The sequence below is a fragment of the Bubalus kerabau genome, chromosome 13 (assembly GCF_029407905.1).
Source record: "Bubalus kerabau isolate K-KA32 ecotype Philippines breed swamp buffalo chromosome 13, PCC_UOA_SB_1v2, whole genome shotgun sequence".
Lineage (NCBI taxonomy): Eukaryota > Metazoa > Chordata > Mammalia > Artiodactyla > Bovidae > Bubalus > Bubalus kerabau.
This window is the reverse complement of record NC_073636.1, coordinates 30046154-30071985: the sequence shown is the minus strand read 5'-3', so window position 1 is coordinate 30071985 and position 25832 is coordinate 30046154. Positions and strand designations below refer to the sequence as shown.

Sequence of the window (25832 nt, the reverse complement as noted above, 5' to 3'; positions counted from 1 at the left end):
CGAGCCAGGTGCCTCTGCCAGGCTTGCCCCTCCCAAAGCTACCCAACTCACAGGCTCTCGTGAAGTTATAATCAGACCATCTTTATTATGTGGTTTTTATACTGTATACGTGGCAGTTGTTACGGTTACACAAGTTTTGTGGGGTCTAAATTTCTTTCTTGCACAAAGTTTACATCATATGACAGTGGGTGAGTCTGGCAGGTGGTTTTGTTGTTGTTGTTATCAGTTTTACACATAAGGACCAGGAATCACCAAGAAGGAAAATTACTTGCCCCAGTTTTTCCCTAACTGCTTTTGTGGGGTGAGAAGAAAGTGCAGTCTCCATGGATAGATTTTCAATCTGGTTCTCAGATAATAAATAGTCTATCCACAGTTATAAGTTCCAAGGTAACTCGTATAAGCTGGCAAGATATCTTTTTTATTTCTCAAGGTTGCTTCATCAGATAAATGTAGTGTTACTTACATGCATTCATGACTATCTCCTTCTTCCTTCTGTTCTCATCACCAGCTGCTGCCAGTCCCCGCACCCCTGGTGATTTTGGGTCCTTCCCCTACCTCTGGTCACTTAGAAGCAGCTACATAATGGGAATTTGGGATTAGCAGATGCAGACTCTTACATATAGGATGGATAAACAACAAGGGGTTTCCCTGATAGCTCAGTTGGTAAAGAATCCACCTGCAATGCAGGAAACCCCGGTTCGATCCCTGGGTCGGGAAGATCCACTGGAGAAGGGCTGGCTAGCCACTCCAGTATTCTGGCCTGGAGAATAGGCTACCCACTCCAATATTCCTGGGCTTCCCTTGTGGCTCAGCTGGTAAAGAATCCGCCTGCAATGCCAGAGACCTGGGTTTGAGCCCTAGGCTAGGAAGAGCCCCTGGAGAAGGGAAAGGCTACTCATTCCATTGTTCTGGCCTGGAGAATTCCATGGAGGGTATAATAGTCCATGGGGTTGCAAAGAGCCAGACATGACTGATCAACTTTCACTTTCTTTCACAAACAACAAAACCCTACTGTATAGCACAAGAAACTATATTCGACATTCTGTGACAAACCATAATGGAAAAGAATATGAAAAAGAATGCATCTGTGTATAACTGAGTCACTTTGGGGCACAGCATTGTAAATCAACTCTACTTCAAAAAAATTTTTAATTAAAAATAAAACGAGTGGATGAATAGAATTTTAAGGAAAAGGAACCAGGCAAGGCAGGAGGAACTGCTAGTATGACGTGGTAGAGAAAGTCTTTCTTTTTTAGTGAAGTCAAAATTGTTTTAATGTGGGCTTTTCACTGCATCTTAAAAACTGAGGCTCCTTTCCCCTAAACTGATGCCAGCTCAACATAAAACCATCAATTACAGTGACTTTTAGAGATTCTTTAGTTTCAAGAATATTGTGGTTTATGCTCAAGAACCAAAATAAAATATTTGGGTTCTTATATACTTCATGGTGATTAAAGACTTGGACATTTTTTCCATGGTATTAAATTGGAAACTAGTGGACAAGGAGTACAGTTGGTGTTTAGTATTTCCCAAGGAGCAGATAAGGAGAAGGAGAGGCATGTCTGACTCTTACATCGGAAATACAGCAGTGGGAGACTAATGTGGGATCCTTACCCAGTCTCACCTTTCTAAACACTCCATTTGGTGCTATTCCAGAAGGTGATTGGATAGGTTTAAGAATTTACCATAGCCGAGTTTACTGCCCTGTCACTGTGGATTTGAAAGTTGCACTTACTTGAATCTACTTTAAGAGCATCATCTGTAAAAACATTGAATCACTGTGTTGTACACCTGAAGTTAATATAACATTGTAAATCAACTAGACTCATTTAAAAGAGAGCATTGAATACTGAGCATTGGGATATAGCTACTTCATGAATGGTGATTTTATATAAAGACTGCTGGTCAGCCTGCTTAGGCAGAAACCACTCTGAGGGTTTCTTCATGGAAACGGGGTATACCATCATTGACTTCCTTGAAACAAAGATGCTGATGCATGTTTGTTATGAAAGAGTTAGAGTTTGGTATATTCATGTTAGAGGATTTAACTCAAATAGCAGGAAAGAATTACTATGGCAAATTCAGTGCAGACAGTGTAGATATATTTTTGTAAGACTAGGTTCTACTTGGCCTATTGTAACATAAATGGATGCATGTTCAAGCATTATTAGCTTAAATATACTGTCCTCTTACTTTCTGTGTAAGTTGTAAGTCTCTTCATTGTGTTTTGGGGCTCAGATGGATGTAAATTCATTTGGCTAGGAATCTGTTACTTTTGTGTTGGAGGCTCAAAGGAGACCCAAAAAGAGACATCTAAAACTACAATAAGTCAGAACAACAATATAACTTTGTTAAATTAGTATGTGTAATTGATGTATGAACCTGATGATTTAGACCTCAATCAAAATATAAGATAACAGCTTACAATATTTGTGGTAGGCCTGGGTGATGCTGTTAGACTTCCAAGTGGAGATACCAAGACTTTAACCTACTTCTAGTTAGATTCCAGCACTTTGTTTCTTGGAATCATTTTAGGAGCAAGAATCTTAAGGGAACCTAGTGAGTCAAACTACCACAGGATGATCTGTATTAAATATTTTGTACTGGGGCTTCCCTGGTGGCTCAGATGGTAAAGAATATGCCTGGAATGCAGGAGACTCGGGCTTGATCCCTGGGTTGGGAAGATCCCCTGAAGAAGAGAATGGCTACCCACTCCAGTATTCTTGCCTGGAGAATTCTATGGATAGAGGAGGCTGGTGGGCTATAATCCACGGGATCACAAAGAGTTGGACACAACTGAGCGACTAAGACTTTGACGCTGAGTCAAACAAGTCAGCTTCCCAGATAAAAGGATTTACTCCAGGTCACCGACTTCAGATTCAGAATTGAACTAAGTCCAGACCTGCTGTTAATAAACCACTGAGGGTCGATGGTACCTTTCCTTGGTGCCTGTGATGTTGACAAGAACTGAAAGTCCTGAGACTCTTTCTAACCACTTCTGAACCCACAGCGAAGAGCGTTCTTTGTATGGCATCAAAATCCTAAAACTCATCAGTAATTTTGCATGTTGAGAAAACCTCACCAATTTCCATATTCAGTCTTATGTCCCAAGGAGTCGGACACGACTGAGCGACTGATCTGATCTGATTACATCATTTGAGGGATTTTCCAGAAAAAAAAAAAAAAGAGCTAAGGAATCTTCAGAAATGCCAGAAATATTGGTTTTAAGGAAGGAACTTTAGTATTTAAAGGCATTGTCAATTTTATAGACTGAGGATACACTTTACTAAAAAGGAAGGTTATTTACCACACTTGGGTTGGGGCTAACAGGCTATGGTTGTAAAAGGTTCTGAATTCGTGGAGGAAACTGCACATCCTCATTGAAGGATTTGTTTCTGGTGGAGCATCAGAATTAGTAGCGGGTGGGGTGTGGTCCAGGATAAGGCATCCTTTGAGAGTCCTTTCTTGATGAACTTCCTCCTCCACCCAGCACTAAGTTCAGATTTCTTTCTTTCTTTTAATGAACTAAAATTTGCCTTGTCCACCTCGTTTCCATTCTAGAAGTTCTTTCTTTTGTCCCCGAATTGCTCCTGCCAAGCATTAACTCCAGCAGTGAAGCCAGAACCAGGGGCTGACTGGCTGCTGTATGATGCTCACGTTTGCATTGCACGGCAGCCCTTTCTGCTGCTCCACTCACATGAGTAATTAACCATGAGGACCATTTGCAGATGTTTGGGAAACTGAAGCAAACATTGGCTTGATTTACTAGAGATTTTCCAGACTGTCAGAACCCCATTAAACCTATAGGACTGTTGTTGCCTTTATCCTGTACCTTTGCTTATATTTTAATGTGTTAGCATACTTGAGCCCAGGGTCCACGCTTAGAAGAGGATCGTGCGTTTTTCCAGCGAACGCTGTAGCCTCCGAGGCAGGCGTGCATGTACCTGCTGCCCTAGGTTTGGAAGCAGCGGCAGCTTCCTCATGCTCTGTGTCTGTGTGTCTTTGCTGTTGTAGAATTCCACCATCCCAATGCAGAAGTTGCAGGATATCCAGAGGGCAATGGAGCTGTTATCTGCATGCCAGGGCCCCGCCAGAAACATTGATGAGGCTGCCAAACACAGATACCAGTTTTGGGACACACAGCCGGTACCCAAACTAAGTAAGCCTTTCTGCCTTTTCCCTCCGGAAACAAAGCGGGGTTAACAACAACAAAAAACACAAAAAGAGACTTGATTTCACTTATATGATTTGTTTCAGACCACAGATTCTGAGTCATATTTTTCCTATTAAAATAAATATTGAGTGATGACATTGGCTTTTAGTAACAACAATTTTAATATAACCCCTGTGCCTACAAAAAAATCTAGTGTCCCCACACTTCAAACATTAGTGTATGAAGTATATAGATATACACATAAAAGAGGAGTCTCCCCACTGCCAGTGTTTTGGTTCCAGTCTTCATGGAGTGGTTTTTCCTTCTACATAAATTTTTAGCAGTCTCACACCTCAGTTATCCCAGAAGACACAGGAAATTTGCCTATTAAATCTTACTGAAATAGAAAATTTTGCTCTGTTAACAGTAGGATTCTGAACATTCACCGATGGTGTTAATGATTACCAGTGTGATAACACTGCGTCTAAGTGAATCGGGACGCCTTGTGAAGGCCTTTGTAAGGGCTCTGGGTCACGTCAGAACTTCATTACTGGTCCTCTTCCTGCAGTGCCAGGCCTGCTCCATCATATTTCACTTAAACTTCTACCACTTAAGTTTCTGTAAACATAATTCCATTGTTACCCTTTCACATTATGCAAAAAAAAAAAAAAAAGAATAAAATTGGCCAAAAAGTTCATTGAGCTTTCTCCATACCGTCTTGTGGAAAGACCAGAATGAACTTTTTGGCCAACCCAACAGATGCTCTAAATGCCATAAAAATGCTTATCAGTGTATTACAAGCTCAACCTGTTGCTTTGACTTATGTTTATATGAAGATAAATAATTGTATCATTTCCATATATTTCTTCAATGATAGTTCCAGATTCAAAATTTAATGTATAATATATAATATTTAATATAAGGGGTTCATTGCCATCCCAAAGTCTTATTAGCCAAGTTATGTACAGATAGCCAGTTTCATCATTTATAAAGCAGGAAACAATTGTCCTCCATGCCTTCAAATCATGGATTTCAAACTTTTTAAAAGGGATTGTTCCTTTACCACCCACGCTCACCCCACGCAGCTTCAAAAGCAAGAGCTTCAGAGCGTGAACAGAAGCAGAAAGCAGTGATCTTCCCTTGATTTTAAGTCTCTAGAAATTATTTGGTGAGGAAAGAAGACCCTCTAGAATGAATTTACTGGATTTTAAATGACACTGAATTGAGTGACCATTGGCTAAAGGGAATGAAGGTTTATTGATCTGAATGTATTGGGTTTGGCTAAATGCTGCTGGTGGCTTTTGGGTCATGGCTCAGGGGAGAAGAAAGTCTCTTTAGCTGGCACCCACCCCAGTGCACCAGCCGTCTGCTCACCTCATTTTAGCCCCTCCCCTAAATCCTTGCCTTCTCTATGCACTTCAGTTAAGGCAGAGCCAGGTTAATGGCCGAAGAGGGAACCTGAGGTTGGGGAGAATGTTTGAAAGTCAGGGAGACTATCTCATCGTCTCTCTCCAGAGCTCTATTCCAGTTCAGTCAAACACACCCCGCTGTTTGGAGCTGCCTGAATGGGGTGAGCCCCTGGTGTTGTGTACATCAGCCAAGCCCTAAGAGCAACTCCCCAGGGACCCCAAGGGAGCAGCTGGGCACCTGACCACTGGGCTGACCTGAGGGAGCCTGAGGTACTCATGTAGGGATGAGCTGGTAGACTGGAGATAAGATGAATAGCAAAGTCGGGGATTAGGAGGAGAGAAAAGAAACCCTTTAGGGTGGGTGCAAACTCTGTGACTTCCCCCTGTAAAAAGGTCTGCGATGGTAAGAACTGTACCTGAAGGTCATTTATTCAGCAGATGTTTGTTGAGTATCTGTTGTATATGCCAGGCGCTGGGATACAGACACAGGAGCCAGTAGAGGGAAAGCAGGGTTAACAGTGAGCAGGTAGGGAGGACATATCCACATAGGAAGAGCTTTCGTTGAGGAGGATGCTATGAAAAAGTGGTGTGTAACTTAAGTCTGAAGAAGCAGGAGCGGCTGGCCACGTGAAAGGCCAGGGACAGCCTTTTGAGCAAAGGCCCAGCCCGAGGGAGGCCGGTGGGGCAGATGTGCTGAGGGTGGCCAGACAGGCAACAGGCCACGGCCAAGGGGCTGGATTTTATCCCAGCTACACTGGGAAGTTCCAGAGGAAGGACTGGAAAAGGGCACCTTTGTGGAAATCGCTGGAGACACTGATGGCTTGAACTGTGCTGCCAGCAGCCCGGACAGAAGTAGGCAGTCCTGAACTGAATTTTGGATTGTGCTGGGAGGGGTCAGAGGTCATTGCAGCCCTTGCCCCGTTTGTTGAAAAACAGAGTTAAACAGAAAACATCTCTAAGACTGTCATAGCAAACCTACATTGCCGGCAGTTGTGCCGTATGATTAGTCTCTAGTCTGAGGCTTCAGATTGAGGAATCACTATTGTTTTCTTATGTCCAGTTTGCCATCGGATGACGAGTTATTTCTCCTGTAATTGTTCAGATAGCAGTTAACCTCCACCTCCACGTAACTACCTTACTTCCTCTAAAGGTAGCTGAAACAGTATAGTATTTTTAAAGATTATGTGAAACTCAGTAGCCCTAAAGCATGCTTTTGTTTCCTGTAACTGACCGTTTGGGGTCATCGGAACACTTTGTAATTGAAACATCTCTCTTTTTGTTTTTTTTCTCCTTCTCCCTGTATCTAGATGAAGTAATAACGTCTCATGGCGCAATTGAAGCTGATAAAGAAAACGTGCGTCAGGAACCATACTCCCTGCCACAGGGTTTTATGTGGGACACTTTAGACTTGGGTAATGCCGAAGTGGTAAGTAAAACCTTAGACCTCAGTCCCCGCGTTGGCTTGGGTTGCTGCTGTGTCGTTCCCTAGCGTCACAGGTGGGACACATGTTTGGTCTCATAGCTCCGGGAGCTGTACACCTTGCTGAATGAGAATTACGTCGAGGATGATGACAACATGTTCCGGTTTGACTACTCGCCCGAGTTCCTGCTGTGGTGAGTCTCGTGGTTGCCAGTGCCTGGTGGGGATGCGACTGCAGTGGGGTTGGGCTGTCTTTCTCTGTCCCTGTGTTCTTGGACACTCAGCACACTCGTTTTCCTTGCCTGTGTTGACTTCAGGGCTCTGCGTCCCCCAGGCTGGCTCCTTCAGTGGCACTGTGGAGTCAGGGTGTCTTCGAACAAAAAACTGGTGGGGTTTATCAGTGCCATCCCCGCAAACATTCGGATCTATGACAGGTACGTGGTGAAGCTTGTCCCTTGTTGATTTTGACGTATTGCTTCTCCAAGAATTGTGGTTAGAATAGGCTTCTTTTAAGACATACAGATGGCTAACAAACACATGAAAAGATGCTCAACATCACTCATTATCAGAGAAATGCAAATCAAAACCACTATGAGGTACCATTTCACACCAGTCAGAATGGCTGCGATCCAAAAGTCTACAAGCAATAAATGCTGGAGAGGGTGTGGAGAAAAGGGACCCCTCTTACACTGTTGGTGGGAATGCAAACTAGTACAGCCACTATGGAGAACAGTGTGGAGATTCCTTAAAAAACTGGAAATAGAACTGCCTTATGACCCAGCAATCCACTGCTGGGCATACACACTGAGGAAACCAGAAGGGAAAGAGACACGTGTACCCCAATGTTCATCTCAGCACTGTTTATAATAGCCAGGACATGGAAGCAACCTAGATGTCCATCAGCAGATGAATGGATAAGAAAGCAGTGGTACATATACACAATGGAGTATTACTCAGCCATTAAAAAGAATACATTTGAATCAGTTCTAATGAGGTGGATGAAACTGGAGCCTATTATACAGAGTGAAGTATGCCAGAAAGAAAAACACCAATACAGTATACTAGCGCATATATATGGAATTTAGAAAGATGGTAACAATAACCCTGTATATGAGACAGCAAAAGAGACACAGATGTATAGAACAGTCTTTTGGACTCTGTGGGAGAGGGAGAGGGTGGGATGATTTGGGAGAATGGCATTGAAACATGTATAATATCATATATGAAACGAGTCGCCAGTCTGGGTTTGATGCACGATACTGGATGCTTGGGGCTGGTGCACCGGGACGACCCAGAGGGATGGTGTGGGGAGGGAGGAGGGAGGAGGGTTTAGGATGGGGAACACGTGTATACTTGTGGCAGATTCATATTGATATATGGCAAAACCAATACAGTATTGTAAAGTTAAAAAATAAAATAAAATTTAAAAAAAGAAGGGCCTGGAATGACTGGCCCAACTATGAAAAAAAAAAAGTGACACTAAGGAAGAAAACAGAGAGTAAAAGCTTCCTGAATCCTAACATATTGAAACTTACCGTGAACGAATTTGCGAGGCAAACAACTTCCCAAATTAGTGTTTATCTAGAAAAATTCTAATTATATGGTTATGACACAAATGTCCAATAATAAAATATTGGTTAAATGAATTATGCTGTGCTCATATCAAATAAATCACTGTTCCATCAGAAACAAAAAAAAGAATAGGCTTCTTTTTCCCAGTGTCTAACCTATTTATTTATTTTATTAGAATATAATTGCTTTAGAATGCTGTGTTAGTTTCTGCTGTACAACAATGTGAATGAACCATATGTATACATATACCCCTTCCCTCTTGAGCCTCCCCCCTCCCCCATCCCATCTCTGTAGGTCATCACAGAGCACCGAGCTGAACTCCTTGCGCTATACAGCAGGTTCCCACTAGCTATCTGTTTTACACATGGTGGTATATATATGTCAGTCCCAAACTCCCAATTCATCCCACCCCCTCCTTCCCCCACTGTGTCCACACATCCATTCCCTACATCTGTGCCTCTATTCCTGCCCTGCAAATACATTCATCTGTACCATTTTTCTAGATTCCACATATAGCATTAATATACAGTATTTGTTTTTCTCTTTCTGATTTACTTGACTCCTTATGACAGGCTCTGGTTTCATCCACATCTCTACAAATGGCTTTTTAAAATGCCTGAGTACATGTTGTGGATGGTAGGGGAGGTTGTGCATGTGGGGAGGGCAGAGGTACATGGGAAATCTGTACTTGCTGCTCAGTTTTGCTGTGAACCTAAAACTGCTCTAAAAAATAAAGGTTGTGAATTCATTTTAAAAGGTTGTGTACAATAACCAAAAAAGACAGTTGTATTTTTCTCCGTCTTTCTCTGCTTCTCAGTCTGATACATGCACACCCAGGTTATGTATATATGTGCCTAGTAGAAAAAAACAAAGATATAAATAGGTACTTCAGATTTGTTTCTGGGGAGGAAAGTACTTGAAGGAATTTTTTTAGAAGGGTTTTTATCCATAGGATATGTATGTTCCATTTTTGCCCTGGGTCTCCAGCCTAGAGAGTCAAAGATAGAGCTATGAAATGCAAAGATTTAGTGCATAGGTCTCTTCACATTTCAGTATGCTAGGTGATCTTATTTACTGCTGAAACGCATTTGATCTCAAGGAATATTTTGTGCCAAGTGAAATGCCTATATCTGGAACCAGAGCAGCGGATGGACTTTGAAGCTCTAGAAGATTTATTGTTGCTTAGAAAAGCACCAGCTCTGGCCTTGTCAAGGTGCTTCCCAGGGATCCCAGAGATTGCATTATACTCCAAAGCAGTGTCTTATTAGATTCTGCATCTGGGTGACCCAGTTTCTGCCATAATTGTATATGTTACAGGAAAAACAGATATAGAAGCTTTGAGGCACAGCCGATCCAGTTTTTAAACTGAAAACTTTAGAACAGACCCAAGTTCTCAGATTTATTTAGAACAAGAAGGTTTACATCTCCACAACCTAGAGTTTATGATCATTTTGGTGGGGGCATGTGGGGAATAGTGTGTTAACCTGAATTTGTAAAATATCTAAATGGTAGAATATTTTACTTAAATATTATGTTAAGGGAGGCCTTTCAGTTTCATATTCTTTGAAATGTTATAGGTGTTATCTTGTTTTTTAAAAATGTTCTTCTCTTACATTGGTTCTAATTTTCAACACCTTTCTTTCTTAGTGTGAAGAAGATGGTTGAAATCAACTTTCTTTGTGTTCATAAGAAATTGAGATCAAAACGGGTAGCCCCAGTGTTGATTCGAGAAATAACCAGAAGAGTGAACCTGGAAGGGATTTTCCAGGCCGTTTATACCGCTGGAGTGGTTCTTCCAAAGCCAGTGGCCACGTGCAGGTATTAGCATCACACCTTTATCTTGCACATCACCTTTGCCTAATGCTTCAAGCCTCCTTGCCATGTTTCTACAAGTATTATTCTCCACCCTTGTAGCCTGGAAGGATTTTGGCTGACCCATGATGATGATGTTGGTTGGTAGCAGAGATGGAGATACAACCAAGAACCATTAGCCCAGTATTCTTGCAGTAAACCCCACAGCCACATGTATATGGATGATGCTGTGTGTCCATTTCTGTGTCTCTTCATTTGAAAGGCTAGTTGCTGCCTTGGGAAACCCAGGGCATCAGTTATCAGGAGATGTCCCTGTAGTTCCATTTTCTTTCCCTCTCGAACACTCAGTGCTGTACCAGTGCTGTCAGGAACTGCTCCAAAAGCTTGATAAGCATCTGGCCGGAAAGCCTGAACATACTTGTCTGCTATGAGTGAAAAGAAGGCTAAAGCTCTGTTGTTATTACTTTATTATTTCATGTGCTCTTTTCAAGCTTTCAAAAGTTAATCCAGTAAGAAAATCATATATCAGATTTTCACTTGACTAACCTGTTTTTAGAGCATCAGAAAGAGTCTGTGTCCCTCTACTATTTTTAAATTTTTTTTGTATCTTCTGGCTGCGCTGCACAGCATACGGGATCTTAGTTCCCCAACCAGGGGTTGAGACCTCACCCCCTACATTTGCAGTGCAGAGTCTTAACCACTGGATTGACAGGGAAGTCCTTCCCTCTCCTCTGTTTTTGCATGTGTGTATGCATGCCTGCTCAGTCGTGTCCAACCCATTGCTGCCCTATGGACTGCAGCCCACCAGGCTCCTCAGTCCATGGGATTATCCAGACTGGAGTGAGTTGCCATTTCCTCCTCCAGGGGATCTTCCCAATTCAGGGACTGAACCCAAGTCTCCTGCATCTCCTCCATTGGCCGGCCGATTCTTTACCACTGGGCCACCTGGGAAGCCACTACTATTTTTATTGACTCAAATAAGATGAAACTTCAGGAAAAAAACTTCAGAGTACAGAAGACAAACCTGTAAAATGCCTCTCTCCTATTAAATTATTCATAAATAAACAGAATAAATAAGACTTCACAGGTATATTTTAATATAATCTGTAATCATTCATTCTAGTACCTAAGCCAGAATCATTTAAGAAATTCAAACTCATTTCTCAAAAAGTTGTTTTCTTCCATGTGCATTATATAAATGTGAAGGTTACTAACTTAAGGGAGTATTTTCATGTTTTTAAAGTTTTTGGTTTGCCTTCTTAGAATCTGTGATGGTCATTCAATACTTACAAACTGGACATTGTCAATATTTCTTCTGCAATTTTAAGATTTTTCTATATTAAAAGAGACGGAAGGTTACCAATGTCAAAAGAGCATAACTGGAACATCATTTCGAGGTAAAAATGACAAATAAAATAATTACATAGGCAGAGGACCAGGACCTAGCACTGCACCAGGCCCTACATGATGTTTGTTCAATACTTCTGTAACAGCTGAGCTGAAACAAAGAGTAAAAACTTGGAGAGTTAGAAATCAATCAGACCTTAAAGCCTGTATTGTATTTCAGATACTGGCATCGATCACTAAACCCCAGAAAATTGGTAGAAGTGAAATTTTCTCACTTGAGTAGAAATATGACTTTGCAGAGAACGATGAAGCTGTACAGACTTCCAGATGTAAGTAAGAATGGCTTGCTGTTTTTTGAAGCTATTAACAACTGAAACTTTTAACATAGAAAAGAATTATTTGCAGGAAGCTAAAAATTGGTTCATGTGTCTGAGGATGTGAATATGTAGCTAAAAAGACTTCAGAGAACTTCAGGGCCAGGAGGAGAGTTCATTTGGAAATACCAGGTTTTTTTTGTTTTTGTTTTTGTTTTAAGGCTTTTAAAAGGTCTTCAGTTTGGGGTTGGATGGGGTTGAACTCCGAACTTGCAGGTTTTTAAATTTTGAGCACTTACATTCTATTCAGGAAGAGGGAAGAAAAGTTCCAGCTTCTGATGGTTTCTTAGCAGATGGAATTAAGGGATAAGGTTTAAAAGAGAAACCTAGGGAGAGGAAATAATGTCTTATTGAATTAGCATCGTTTTAAACTAGAAACTTCACAGTGTGAAAAGTTGTCCCTTAATAAGGGAAAATTTAAATGTGCTTACCAGTCTTGGCTTTTATTTGGGGCTCAGATGGTAAATGAGTTCTCTGTCGCTCCATAAGAAACTACCACAAAGGCAGAAGCTGAAACCAACACATGTACTATCTCTTGGGTTCTGTGGGTCAGGAATCAAGGCACAGCTTAGCTGAGGTCTTTGCTTCAGGCTCCTTGTGAAGCTGTCATCAAGGCATCAGCCAGGGTCAGAGTCTTGTCTGAAAACTTGACTAGGGATGGATCCACTTTCAAACTCACTTGGCTGTTGCTAGCCTTGAGTTGCTGGTGGGCAGATGGACTGGGGTCCTCCATTGCTTGCTGGCTGTCGGCCTGAGGCTGCCTCAGCTCCTCATTGGTGGGGGTTCCCTGAAGGGCAGATCACAGCACACGGTGAGAGTCTACAGAGAGCATCTGCTAGCAAGATGGAAGTTAGAATCCTGTGTAGTCAATTCACAAAGTGAAATCACTACTGCCATATGTCATTGGTCCCACCCATACTCAAGATAAGTGGATGGTGTGGGCGTGAACTCCAGTGAAGGTGGGCGGGCATCACTGGGGCCATCTTGGAATCTGTCCACACAGATGGGATCTGTAGTGTGAAGTTTTGATTTCATCAGAGCTGTTCTTTCTTTTGGGTTGTAGTAAGTACTTTAACTCAGCTGAGGGATTCACATAGAGTGTTCCTCCAAGCAAGGCGGGGAAGGACTTCCTCTATGGAGGCGTGGCTGACTCCAGCTCCTCTTGGCTTGGACCAGTTGTGTGTTTACCAGAAACATGTGATCAGTGGCTACACGGATTGAAGTCTTTCTTTCATCGACAGAATCAACATGTTTCTGACTTAGGCAGAATTTCATAAGGAGAGACGTGGAGATGAAGGAAACCAGGGATTCCAGGGCTTCCCATCTGGCAGAGGGACCAGAAGGCATGGTCTCCTTTCTGTCTAAGCTGCAGTTGGAGACAGTGGGGCTTGAACTCGTGAACTCACTGCCTGTCTGTAAGGCCAAGGACGGAGGGGGAACATAGTTCAGAACAGAGGGAAATAAAAAGTGTGGTGACATAACGAGGGAGGGTCCACGTGTCCTGGGAAAGGAGGACCAGGGCCCCTCAAGCTGGGGTGACAGACATGAGGCTAAGTATATGGAGACTCTGGAAAATGCCCTGAGGGGTCACACCATCGTTATGACCATGACAATTTACTGATCAACTAGACGTAACTTCTGCTAATGGCCAAGTCCCAGAGACACTGAGAAGGGTGGGCTCACATAGGGGCACAAATGGCTGTGAGAAAAAAGGGCCCTGGAGGGGCACAGCACACGGCTGAGACAAGACACAGCTGATGCTCAGCGTCCTCCTGGCCAAGTGTCAAATGCTTTGCTATCTGCGAGTTAAAATAAGAACTTGAAGCAAGCCTCCTTTTCCCAGTAGGGGCGAATGCTGTTCTTCCTTGGTCTCCCCTGATTTCAGTTTCTCAACCTAATTCTGTTTAGCTTGTGTGTAAGAAAAGCACCTCCTTGTCTGTATAGTCACATGAAGTGGAATGAAGCATAAGGAAATTTAGTAGCTGTCATTGGTTTATCCAGGATGATTAGAGGTGCGGAAAGTTATTTTTGATTTGACTTTGTCCATCGACCTCCGTATTCTTGTACAAGCATCCATCAGCTCACAGGTAACCATGTTTTGAAACGTTAGTGATAAATTGCTGGTCGGACATTGGTGGTGAAAGCAGACTCTGGCATCTTGGTTGCAGTCAACTCGGTTACAGAAGAGCATACCTCTTCCAGCCATGGTGCTGTGGTGACTGCCTTTTTTCTTCCACCATAAGTCGAAGCTGATAAAGTGCTGTCACGTATATTAGCATATTCTCTCAACCACCTTCTGAATTTGGTATTCTTACCCCATTGCACAGATGCAAAGACTGAGACTTGTGAAGGTTCTCCAAACAGCTCTTGTTGGCTTGTTCCAGCCTCCTTTATTCTTTTTAAGTCATAGGGAAGGAAAGAAAACTAAAGAGTAAATTAATTTAAAAAAAAAAGAGAGAGAAAGGGTAGAAGAGATGCAAGTAGAAACTTTGAAAAATTGGAAGGTGCCACCAGCAGCAACCTTGGTGTTGAGCTCCTGGCTTAGAAGCTGGATGAGGCAGCAAAAGCCAGACCACTTCCTTCTCTCCCAGGGTCAGACAGTCATATCGTTTGAGAACATTTTTGTATTATGAAGTGTAGAGAAGAGCCTTACTGAACACAGGTTTTTTGTTCAGCCTCATTTTCTGCTTTGTTGTAACCGTTTCAGCTCACCGTGCCAGCTTTATGTGTTGATCATAGACTATACAAGTTAACATTGATTGTGGCCGACGTTATGCCAAACAGTTAACATCTGTAACCTCATTTATTATTCACATTGATCAGAGGGGTCAAGTCATTGTTCCCAGTCACAGAAGAGAATGTTGAGACACAGATTGATTTGCTCAGAGTCTTCCAATCAGGACAGAACCATCCCCACCAGCTCATGCCATTAGCTACCATTACCAACGAGACTAAGATTTTCCCAAGAGGAACAGTTTCCTGCCCTTTCAATGCTGGTTTTTCATTTTTATGTAATTGGAGTATAGTTGCTTTACAGTGAATGTCAGTTTGTTTTTAATGTGTTGAGACTTTCCAAACAATGTTGGACTTTTTTTTTTTTTTTTTGGTCAGTGCTTTTCAAGGTGAAGGATTTTTTTTTTTTAATGTGGACCATTTTTTTTTGGTCTTTATTAAATTTGTTACAATATTGGGTTTTGTTTGTTTGTTTGTTTTACTGTTTTTATTTTTTGGCCACAAGGCATTTGGGATTTTAGCTCCCAGACCAGGGATGAAACCTGCACCCCCTAGGGGCATTGGAAGCTCAGAGTCTTAACCACTGGACCACCAGGGAAGTCCCAAGGTAAAGAAATTTGAAGTAGATAAAAAGCAGGAGTCAGGTTACTCTCCCAACATCTTTACATTGTGTTGCAAGAAATGTATGCCTATGAAGCCATGCTAAAACACAGATATTCTTGGTTTAGTAACTGTAGGTTTTTTTGGTTTTGTTTGTTTGTTTGTTTAGTGTGTAATGTCTCACTGCTCCTTCTTAAATCAAAAAAGTATCCATAATCAAGGCTTACATCTCTACTCTGGAATCTTGACTCCAAATCAGTTCACACTACATAGCTTGATGGAGAACAGCACTGCTTCTGTTTTTTAATAGGGCTCTGAGCTTGATTTCCTTATAAACTTAAAAGCAAATTTTATACACATTTCAGTGTATGGAGAGTCCAAAGAGTAATGCATATTAGCTTGACCATGGGAAAGTAGCTCTGATTCAGAAATAGACTTTGCTTATGAAATTTAAAATTTTCTCAGTTAAGTCACTGGAAATTTTTTTTGCTTTTTATTGAAATCTCAGAAAACATTGCCATCTGACTCGGATTATGCCAAAGCTTAAATTTCTATCTAGGCATGACATTTCCCTCCACCTCTTCCTGAAAACAACAGCTATTATATAAAATAGAATTATTTTTTTGGCCACACTATGCAGTTTGCCGGATCTCAGTTCCCTGATCAGGGATTAAACACAGGCCACAGCAGTGAAAGCCCAGAATCCTAACCACTAGGCCACCAGGAAACCCCCTAGAATATAATTTTATATATTAAAATTTATGTCATGCTTCAGTAGATTTCCTGGAGAGGATATGACTTTATGATGTTAGAAAGAAACAAGCTTAGGTTCTGAGATACATAAGCCATTGTTGATCAGGAAAAGCATATATTCTTCCCCTGTTTCTAGTACCTTTTCTGTTTCATAATTGGATGTAATCTGATGTTTCCTTCTGCTTTAACTTAGCTCCTGTAAAAACTTGTTTGAAGTGCTTGAAAATTGCTGTTTATATGCTTTCTCACTGCCCATTTGCCAAAATATACTGTTTCACTGAGTCTTCCTTGTCTAAATTCTATTACCCATTTTCCTAACCTTCAGAGACCTGAGGTAGCAGTTCTCAAAGTGTGGTCTAGGGGCCCCAGGAAGTTCCCAGAGCACTTTGGGGGGACCTGTGAAGTCAGTTATTTAGAATAACACAAAAATAATTTGCATCTTTGATTATCTTACAAGTGCACTGTGCAGTCTTCCAGAGGTTAAATGGAATGTGAGCTTATGTATTCTTTTGCTTTAAAATTTCTAATTTAATTTCTAATACAATAAATATAGATAAATATAACCCATGTAAACAAAGCACTTTGGGAGTATTAAATAATTTTTAAGACCATAACAAAGTTCCAGACCAAAATCTTTGACAACTGCAGCTTTAAGGATGTCTGTCAGGCAAAAAAAGATTTTGATTTTACTGATTTCACAATATGAGTGTTCAATGAATAAGAATTGTGCTGCAAAAGTGTATTTTGCTCCAAAAAGGAGTTGGCAAGCTTTATTCCTCATTTCTGAATGTTCTCTATGAACAGAGAGGATGTATCCTGTTACTGTCATGAGATAATCTCATTTTTTGAGGCTCATTTTATTTCATTTCATTTATTTTGAGCTGTGGCATGCAGGATCTTAGTTCCCCAACTGGGGATCAAACCTGTGCCCCCTGCAGTGGAAGCACAGTCTTAACCACTGGACCACGAGGGAAGTCTCGATATCATTGATTGTTACTGAATCAGTAACAAATGCAAAAACAGTCTAATGTTAAGAAAGACTATTTAAAATTTATCAAGGTCATCCTCATAGCAGAAAATAACCTTTTCAAATGACTGCAGCATACATGTGGTATGGTTTTGGTCTTCCTACCAGCATTTCAAAATGTATATTTATTTCATTTAACACCATTTAGCAGTCACATAGGTTTCCCTCTTCCCACAAATTGCAGGGTAGAAATGCTCTAAATAACTAAAATTGGCTTACAGAAACAAAAGGAAAATATTGGTTTCATGCCTGGCTTGCACTTGAATGCCAGGCGAAAGAAATGCCATCTCTTCAGAGCTGACAGTGACTTTTTTCCATGTCTGCAGCCTTCACCTCACCCTATTGGGTAAATGATTGTGCTAAAAACCTAAGAATTCATGCATTCAGTCATTCATTCAGCACCTATTCAGGCCATTATTAACCAAGGGTTAAGCCTTGGATTGGAGAAAGCAATGGCACCCCGCTCCAGTACTCTTGCCTGGAAAATCCCATGGACGGAGGAACCTGGTAGGCTGCAGTCCATGGGGTCACTAGGAGTCGGACACGACTGAGCGACTTCACTTTCACTTTTTACTTTCATGCGCTGGAGAAGGAAATGGCAACCCACTCCAGTGTTCTTGCCTGGAGAATCCGAGGGACGGGGGAGCCTGGTGGGCTGCCATCTCTGGGGTCGCACAGAGTCGGACACGACTGAAGCGACTTAGCAGCAGCAGCAGCAGCAGCAGCAAGCCTTGGATGGAAGCTGGGACCTGGAGATTTCAGGTCCTTTGGCTTTGTTGTTGTTTAGTTGCTAAGTCGTGTCTAAATCTTTTGTGACCCCAGGGACTGTACCCCGCCAGGCTCCTCTGTCCATGGGATTTCCCAGGCAAGAATACTAGAATGGGTTACCATTTCCTTCTCCAGGGGATCTTCCCAACCCAGGGATCAAATCCATGTCTCCTGCATTGACAGGTGGATTCTTTACCACTGAGCTACCTGGGAAGCCCCCCTTTGGCTTTGAGATCCACAGAAATGCTGGAAGTCTGAGTTTTCTATTAAATGTCAAGGACTTAAATTCTCTTAATTTAGAGTATTAAACTATTTTAGTTTCATTATGGTATCTTTATAGATTCTGTAAATCATAACTGAGTAGTACATAGTAAATACTCAGCTAAAGACTGTTGGGTCTGTAAATACAAAGAACACCTCTCCTGTCTCTTCCCAACACGAGTCAGTAATTGACCAGCATTCCTTGTCACATAACCTTAGTAACCTCAACATGACTACTGATGTCCATTAGAGCCAGCATTCAAGATGAAAACCCATTTTCCACCTTGGTCTTCTCTAACCACCACTCTGGGAGCATGCAGGAATTGTGATGATCTAATCTTAGAGGCAGCTTTTAATTTAAAAGTGCTCAGAAATAATTTAGGACAGATTAGGTAGAATAGAAGTATTTATATACAAGTTATTTGTCACTTAAAAATTTATCCAGTATTTCTTCAAGGAAAAAAAAGTATCAAGTTAACTAGAAGAAATGAAGTTGTTTTTGTAGTTCAGTTCAGTCGCTCAGTCGTGTCCAATTCTTTGCGACCCCATGGACTCCAGCATGCCAGGCTTACCTGTCCTTTGCCAGCTCCCAGAGCTTGCTCAAACTCATTTGTAAGTAATTAGAGTTTTGTCTTCATACAGACAAGGAATGTAGTGAGCTTTCTCACTTCCAGTGTCAAGTGTCCTGGTATCTGGACACTTCTTATACTTGATGCCTTAAGCTCTTTTAAGGATAAGCACTTGAACAAATAAATCCAGATGGGGCCTTGTCCCGACTTTTGAGGGTCTGTCATTCCTATTTGTTGTTTTTGTTCAGTCACTCAGTTGTGTCTGACTCTTTGCAGCCCCATGGACTGCAGGACATCGCCAGGCTCCCCTGTCCTTCACAGTCTCCTGGAGTTTATTCAAACTCATGTCCATTGAGTCGATGATGCCATCCAACCCTATGGCCTTATGTAAAAACTGTGACTTATGAGATGAAGGATTCAGATGCCTATTATGATCACCTTTTAATTGACCAGCATTGGTCAATTAATGACCAGCAAGACCAAGGCCAGTACTTGGCAACTAGCCATTCGTTCTTGGTAACTAAAATGCCTGCCTTCCCATAGTGACTGTTATGATTGACTTTTCTTTCATTTTTGCTGCTCATGAGAACAAAAGAGCTACATCTTATTCATGGGCTATTGGACAAAATGAGTTTCTCAGCCATTCTCAACTGTGTTTTCAAAATGTCAAACATGGCAGTCTTATGGCATGATATTCCAGAACACATGCTGGGATTGTTTTGCCCTGTTATGTAGGCCAGCAGTCCCCAACCTTTTGTTCCTAGGGACTAGTTTCATGGAAGATAATTTTTCCACAGACAGGGGTAGGGGGCGGGTGGTTTCAGGATGATTCGAGTACATTATATATTATAGTACATTATATTGTGCAGTTTATTTCTATTATTATTATATCAGCTGTACCTCAGATCATCAGGCATTAGATCTCAGAGGTTGGGGATCCCTGGTGTAGGCTGTTAAATTTCTTGGCATGGGTATATAGGTGAATTTGTAGTGTTCCCATTGGTTTCGTTTGGGTCATAGGCAATACTAACCAAAGACCTGGTACACAAAGATAGGATAGAACACATTGTGTAGCTTATGTGCTTAACTAGTACATCTCACGGAGAAGGCAATGGCACCCCACTCCAGTACTCTTGCCTGGAAAGTCGCATGGACGGAGGAGCCTGGTAGGCTGCAGTCCATGGGGCCGCTAAGAGTCAGACACGACTGAGCAACTTCACTTTCACTTTTCACTTTCATGCACTGGAGAAGGAAATGGCAACCCACTCCAGTGTTCTTGCCTGGAGAATCCCAGGGACGGGGCAGCCTGGTGGGCTGCCATCTATGGGGTCACACAGAGTCAGACACGACTGAGGTGACTTAGCAGCAGCAGCAGCAGCAGTACATCTCAAGCTTTCTGTGTATACAAATCACCAGGGGATTTTGTGAAATTGCTCATTCTGACTTGGTACATCTGGGGCAGGCCCAAGAATCTGCATTTCTAACAAGCTCCCATGAGATGATGATAATGTTGGTCTGGGGACCACACTGGCTCCAAGTTTGTTTAGTCCTCTTATTTAAACCTCCCCATTGGTTTTTTTTTCACTCCAACAGGCTACAAAAACTTCAGGCTTGAGGCCAATGGAACCAAGAGATATCAAAGCTGTTCAAGAACTCACCAACACATACCTGAAGCAGTTTCATCTAGCCCCGGTGATGGATGAAGAGGAAGTAGCCCACTGGTTCCTCCCTCAGGAGCACATCATTGACACTTTTGTAGTGGAGGTAAAGATAAGGTGATAAGATAGTACAGAAAAGTATGAAAATACTATGCGACTGAGTCCATTTCCCAGAAGGACCCTAGAGTGCCTATCTCCTTCCTCTGTGTCCATGACTCACTGCTTCTATGCCAAGCTTCTGCTCACTCTGTTAGAACAAGCTGTGCTTACAGTTTTCATTCCTGGCACAAGAGCACATTTTTACTACTTAATAATGGGAAATCAGGATACTGCTCTGGTGTTGCCTGTGTGATTAATTGCTTCCCTCGGTTTTGAAAAGGACAGTTTGGATGACCTCATCAGAGATGAATGGTGTCTCAAAGTTTAATACTGTTTTGCTTTTGCAAAACTGGTTGGAATTGAACTGCCTTTGTTCAAGATGGCATAATTCAATCACTTCATTCAACCTTGTCTTGATTTGTAAAAGGTTTTCTATAGGCTGAATACGAATACTTTGTACTGTGGTCCATTTCTGCGTTCTCCATTCTGTTCCGTTGATCTCTGTGTCTATTCCCCTACTGATATCACACTGTCTTAATTAACCTGTAGCTCTGTAGTAAGCCTTGATATCAGGTAGAGTGATTCCTCCCATTTCATTTTTCTTTGTCAAGATTGTTTTAGCTAATGTAGTTCCTTTGCCTTTGCATATAAATTTTAGAATAAGCTTGTCTTAATTTACAAAAGACCTTGCTGGGATTGTGATAATAATTACATGATATTCAGCAGGATTGCATTAATTTAGGGAGAATTAACATGTCTTCCAATCCATGAACATGGTATGTCTCCATTTATTTAGGTCTTTTAAATTTTATTTTGTCAGCGGTCTTTAATTTTCAGCATCCAGATCCTATACATTTTTTAAAGTTTCGTTTTCCACATATTCCTTGTTAGTATGTAGAAATGTGATTGGTTTTTCTGTGATGCTCCTGTATCCTGCAACCTTGCTGAAATCACATATTAGTTCCAGGAGTTTATTTGGAGATTTCTTGGGATTTTTACATGGATAATTTTGTCATCTGCAAATAGAGTCAGTTTTGCTTCTTCCCTTCCCATCTGTATGCTTTTTCTTTCTTTCTCTTGCCTTATTGCAGGGGCTAGATCTTCTGGTACTTCCTTGCATAAGAGTGGTGAAGGCTGACATCCTTGCCTTGTTCCTGATATTAGGGGAAGAGCATTTGGTCTAACCCCATGACTTACACCATTATGTTAGCAGTCAGTTTTTCATGGATGCTCCTTATCAATTTGAGAAAATTTCCAACTTGCTGAGAGTTCTCATCATAAACGGATGTTGGATTTTGTCCAGTGCCTTTTCTGCTTCAGTTGATATAATCATACGGTTTTTCTTCTTTAGTCTGTTGATATGGTATATTTATTTACTTATTTTCAAATATTTGACCACCTCACATACCTAGGAAAATTATTCTCTTGGTTATGGTGTATAATTCTTTTTGTACATTATTGGATTTGGAGTGCTAATATTTCATTGAGTATTTCCTGAGTTCATGAGAGATACTGATATGCAGTTTCTTTTTTTTTTTTTTTTTTTTTTTACTGTCTCTGGTTTCTGTATCAGGAAACCACTGACCTCATAAGAGGAGTTGGGAAGTGTGACCTCCTCTTCTATTTTCTAGAAGAAATTGTATAGAATTCGTGTTAGTTCCTTAAATGTTTGCTAGAATTCTCCAGTTGAACCCATCTAACCTTAGAAAATTCTTTCTCATTGTCTGTTAGTACAGGCAGACCTCATCTTATCACTCTTTGTTTTATTATACTAGTCAGATAGTGCATTTTTAACAAATTAACAGTTTATGGTAACCCTGTTGGTGCCATTTTTTTTCCAACAGCATTTGCTCACTTTGTCTCTCAGTGTCACATTTTGGTAATTCTTTGAATATTTCAAACTTTTTCATTATGATCATATGTGTTATGGTGATTTTTGATGTTACTGCTTCAAAGTTCTAAATGATGATTAGCATTTTATAGTGATAAGGTATTTTAAAATTATGTATATTCTTTTCTAGACTTAATGCTGTTGCACACTAATAGACTATAGTGCAAACAAACTTGCATATAAACTGGGAAAACAAAAAAACTCATGTGACTCACTTTATTGCAATATTTGCTTTATTGAGGGTGTCTGGAACCAAACACGCAATATTTCCAGGGTATGCCTGTATATCATGTTTACATGATATATCTGTTTCAGTCCTTTTACTTCCAACCCATCTATGTCATTGATTTTGAAGTGATGTTTGGGCCACGTTTCCTTATGTATTCTGCAGAATTTCTCCTGATTGGTATATTTTGACTATTTACACCTGATGATAATTGATATATTAGAGCTTAAGTCTTCCATATTATATTTTCTGTTGTTTCTTCTGGCTCTTGCCCCTCTCTTTTTCCTTGCCTTCTTATCCTTGACCATTTTTTGATCTGTCTTGATTTATTTATAGTGCATTTGAGTATATTTGTATAGGTCTTATCTGAGTATGGGGCTTCCCAGGTGGCGCAGTGGTAAAAAATCCGCCTGCTGATGCAGGAGACAGAAGAGATGCGGGTTAGGTCCCTGTATTGGGGCAGGAAATGGCAACCCACTCTAGTACTCTTGCCTGGAAAATTCCATGGATGGAGGAGCCTGGTAGGCTATGGTTCATGGGGTCCCAAAGAGTTGGACACGACTGAGCGACTTCACTCTAGTATTCCTGCCTGGAAAATTCCACAGAGGAGCCTGGTGGGCTACATCCATGGGGTCACAAAGAGTGCTTGTGCTTGAACACAAGCAAGCAAGATTTGAGTATTATAGTATATGGATATAAATTATCCGTTCTCTGGTATCCACATTGCACCACTTCAAGTGATTTTACTTGCATTTAGGTCTCTTTACTGTCTCAAAGTTTAAATATCACCATCTTGAGTATCTTGAGATCTCCTTTCTATCTGAAGTATGTTCTTTGGCCAGTGTTAAAGGTATGTCTGCTGGCAACGAATTCTTCTAGTTTTCATTTGTCTGAGAATGTCTTATTTGCCCTTCTTTCCTGAAAGAAGCTTTACCAGATACAGAATTCACAATTGATGGTTCTTTTCATTCAGCTCTTGAGCCACTTGCTTCTGGTCTCTGTGGTTTCAGGTGAGCAGACCATTGTCATTTGAATTAGTATTTCCTTGTAGGTAGTGAGTTGTTTTTCTGTGGTTACTTTTAAGATCTCTGTCTTTAACTTTGGGAAATTTTATTATGATGTGCATTTCTTTTTGTTATCCTCTTAGAGTTCACTTGGCTTCTTGAATCTCTTCTTAAATTTCTGCCACCTCTGGCTTCTTAAATCTCTGCCACCTCTGGAAAGCTTTCAGTCATTGTCTCTTTCAGCCCATTTTCTTCTTTCCCTCTGGGTCTCCAGTGATATGAATGGTGAATCTTTTATTGCTGTTTCACAGATCCCTGAGGCTTAATTTTTTTTTTCCAGTCTGTTTTCTCTCTCTTATTTCAGATTGGGTAAATTCTACTGGAGTCTTCAAGTTCAGTGATTCTATCATGTCATCTCCACTCTGCTACTGAGCCCATTCAGTGATTTTTTTTTCTCTTAATTTCTGCTATGGTATTTTAAAATCCTTAACAAAATAGAAAATCTAGGCCTTTAAGTCATCTCTAATATTTGAGCTGCTAATACAGCACATCAGTTTAGCTTAACATCTTTAATTTTTAATGTCTGAAAAAAAGGATTAATGAATCAGAAGCACTCAAAAAGTGAATAAATCCATCCCTCTGGAAATTTCTGCTAAAACAAATACTAGCAATGACATATGTGGTCTAGCCTCTGCACCTGTGTAATTCAAATATAGCTTGAATTCTTTGCAGACTTGCATAGTAACCACATATATACCTAGTTACCACAGCTAACTGAAACAACCCAAACAATATTGACTAATTTCTTGTATTTCTTGTACCAGTGATGGTGAAACAAACACCATCTTTTTTGCATCCCTTTTGATATTTGATAGCTTCAGATTTTCTCAGTCATTTACATACATATACTTTGGTGCAGAACCAATGCCTTTTACAGGCTTCGAAAAAAAACAACTCCCAAACTCTATCCCACTTCACTTCAAGCTGATAAAATTCCTGCCTTGTGCCAAGTAGATGTTAGGTATTACACAGTATCCTTTAGTTGGAAAAGGTAGTATCTTGATCCTTAATGATCTTATTCCTGCAAAAACAGTGAATTGACTTTTATCACTGTCCCTATAAGTCTGTAGTCACTAGTCAACCAGAGAGAAGCATTCCTTCTTAAGAACTTACTGCCAGGCACCAGTGAGCACTTAGGCTGAGGCACAGCTCCACGCTCTTCCCTGGCCACCACTGCCCAGCACACGGTGGGGCTCCACATCAGACCTGGAGGATGGAGCAGGAGCAGTTGCTCTCCATTCTGATGGAAAGCCATGGTGCAAGTCAGAGATCACAAAGTGAGCTGAAGTGCCTGGATGACACTTGTTGGAGGAGATGTTTATCTGACGTTACCTTTGTTCTTTAGAACTCCAGTGGTAAACTAACTGACTTCCTGAGCTTCTACACACTCCCCTCCACAGTCATGCACCACCCGGCTCACAAGAGCCTCAAAGCCGCCTACTCCTTCTACAACATCCACACGGAGACGCCCCTGCTGGACCTCATGAGCGACGCGCTCATCATCGCCAAGCTGGTAGGTGACTCACTCCTGGCTGTGCTGTGCGCGTCTCCAGATATGTATGTCAGATTATACAAGTGTCTTGCATTTTCTTCCACACAGGGGAATTCATTTGAGATATTTTACTGTTGACCATCAGTCAAAAGAAGAATTTTGATAAGAGGTTTTTTAAAAAAAACTTTAGTGACTGTTTTCATTATCAGCTCTATTGTAACTTAACGAAAAAGACAGTTTGTACAAATCAGAAACTTTCAACCCTTATATGAAAGTACATGGGACTTCCCTGGTGGTCTAGCGGTTAAGACTTAGCCTTCTAGAGCAGAGGATGCAGGTTTGATCTCTGGTTGGGGAGCTAAAATCCCCCATGCCTGGCGGCCAAAAACCAAAAACATAAAACAGAAGCAATATTTTAACAAATTCAATAAAGACTTTTAAAAGGTGGTCCATATAAATCTTTAAAAAAAATAAAAAACATAAAATTCATAATATAAGGAATATAAGAAAATTACATGATCATGTTATACAGGTATATTCCTTGGAGATACTGTGGGTTCAGTTCCAGACAGTTCCAGATCACTGTAATAAAGCAAGTATTGTG

At 41.1% G+C, this 25832-nt stretch overlaps 1 protein-coding gene across 2 annotated transcripts in view; it reads left to right on the top strand.

Moving 5' to 3' along the window:
* The window catches only part of NMT2 (N-myristoyltransferase 2), a 59418-nt gene that overhangs the window by 30165 nt on the left and 3421 nt on the right, over positions 1–25832 (top strand). For both annotated transcript variants that reach the window (XM_055543884.1, XM_055543885.1), the window contains 8 exons: positions 4015–4159; positions 6870–6988; positions 7085–7176; positions 7300–7416; positions 10202–10372; positions 11934–12042; positions 20392–20562; positions 25082–25249. In XM_055543884.1, coding sequence (XP_055399859.1) covers positions 4015–4159; positions 6870–6988; positions 7085–7176; positions 7300–7416; positions 10202–10372; positions 11934–12042; positions 20392–20562; positions 25082–25249 — 1092 coding nt within the window. The remainder of the gene's footprint in view (positions 1–4014; positions 4160–6869; positions 6989–7084; positions 7177–7299; positions 7417–10201; positions 10373–11933; positions 12043–20391; positions 20563–25081; positions 25250–25832) is intronic.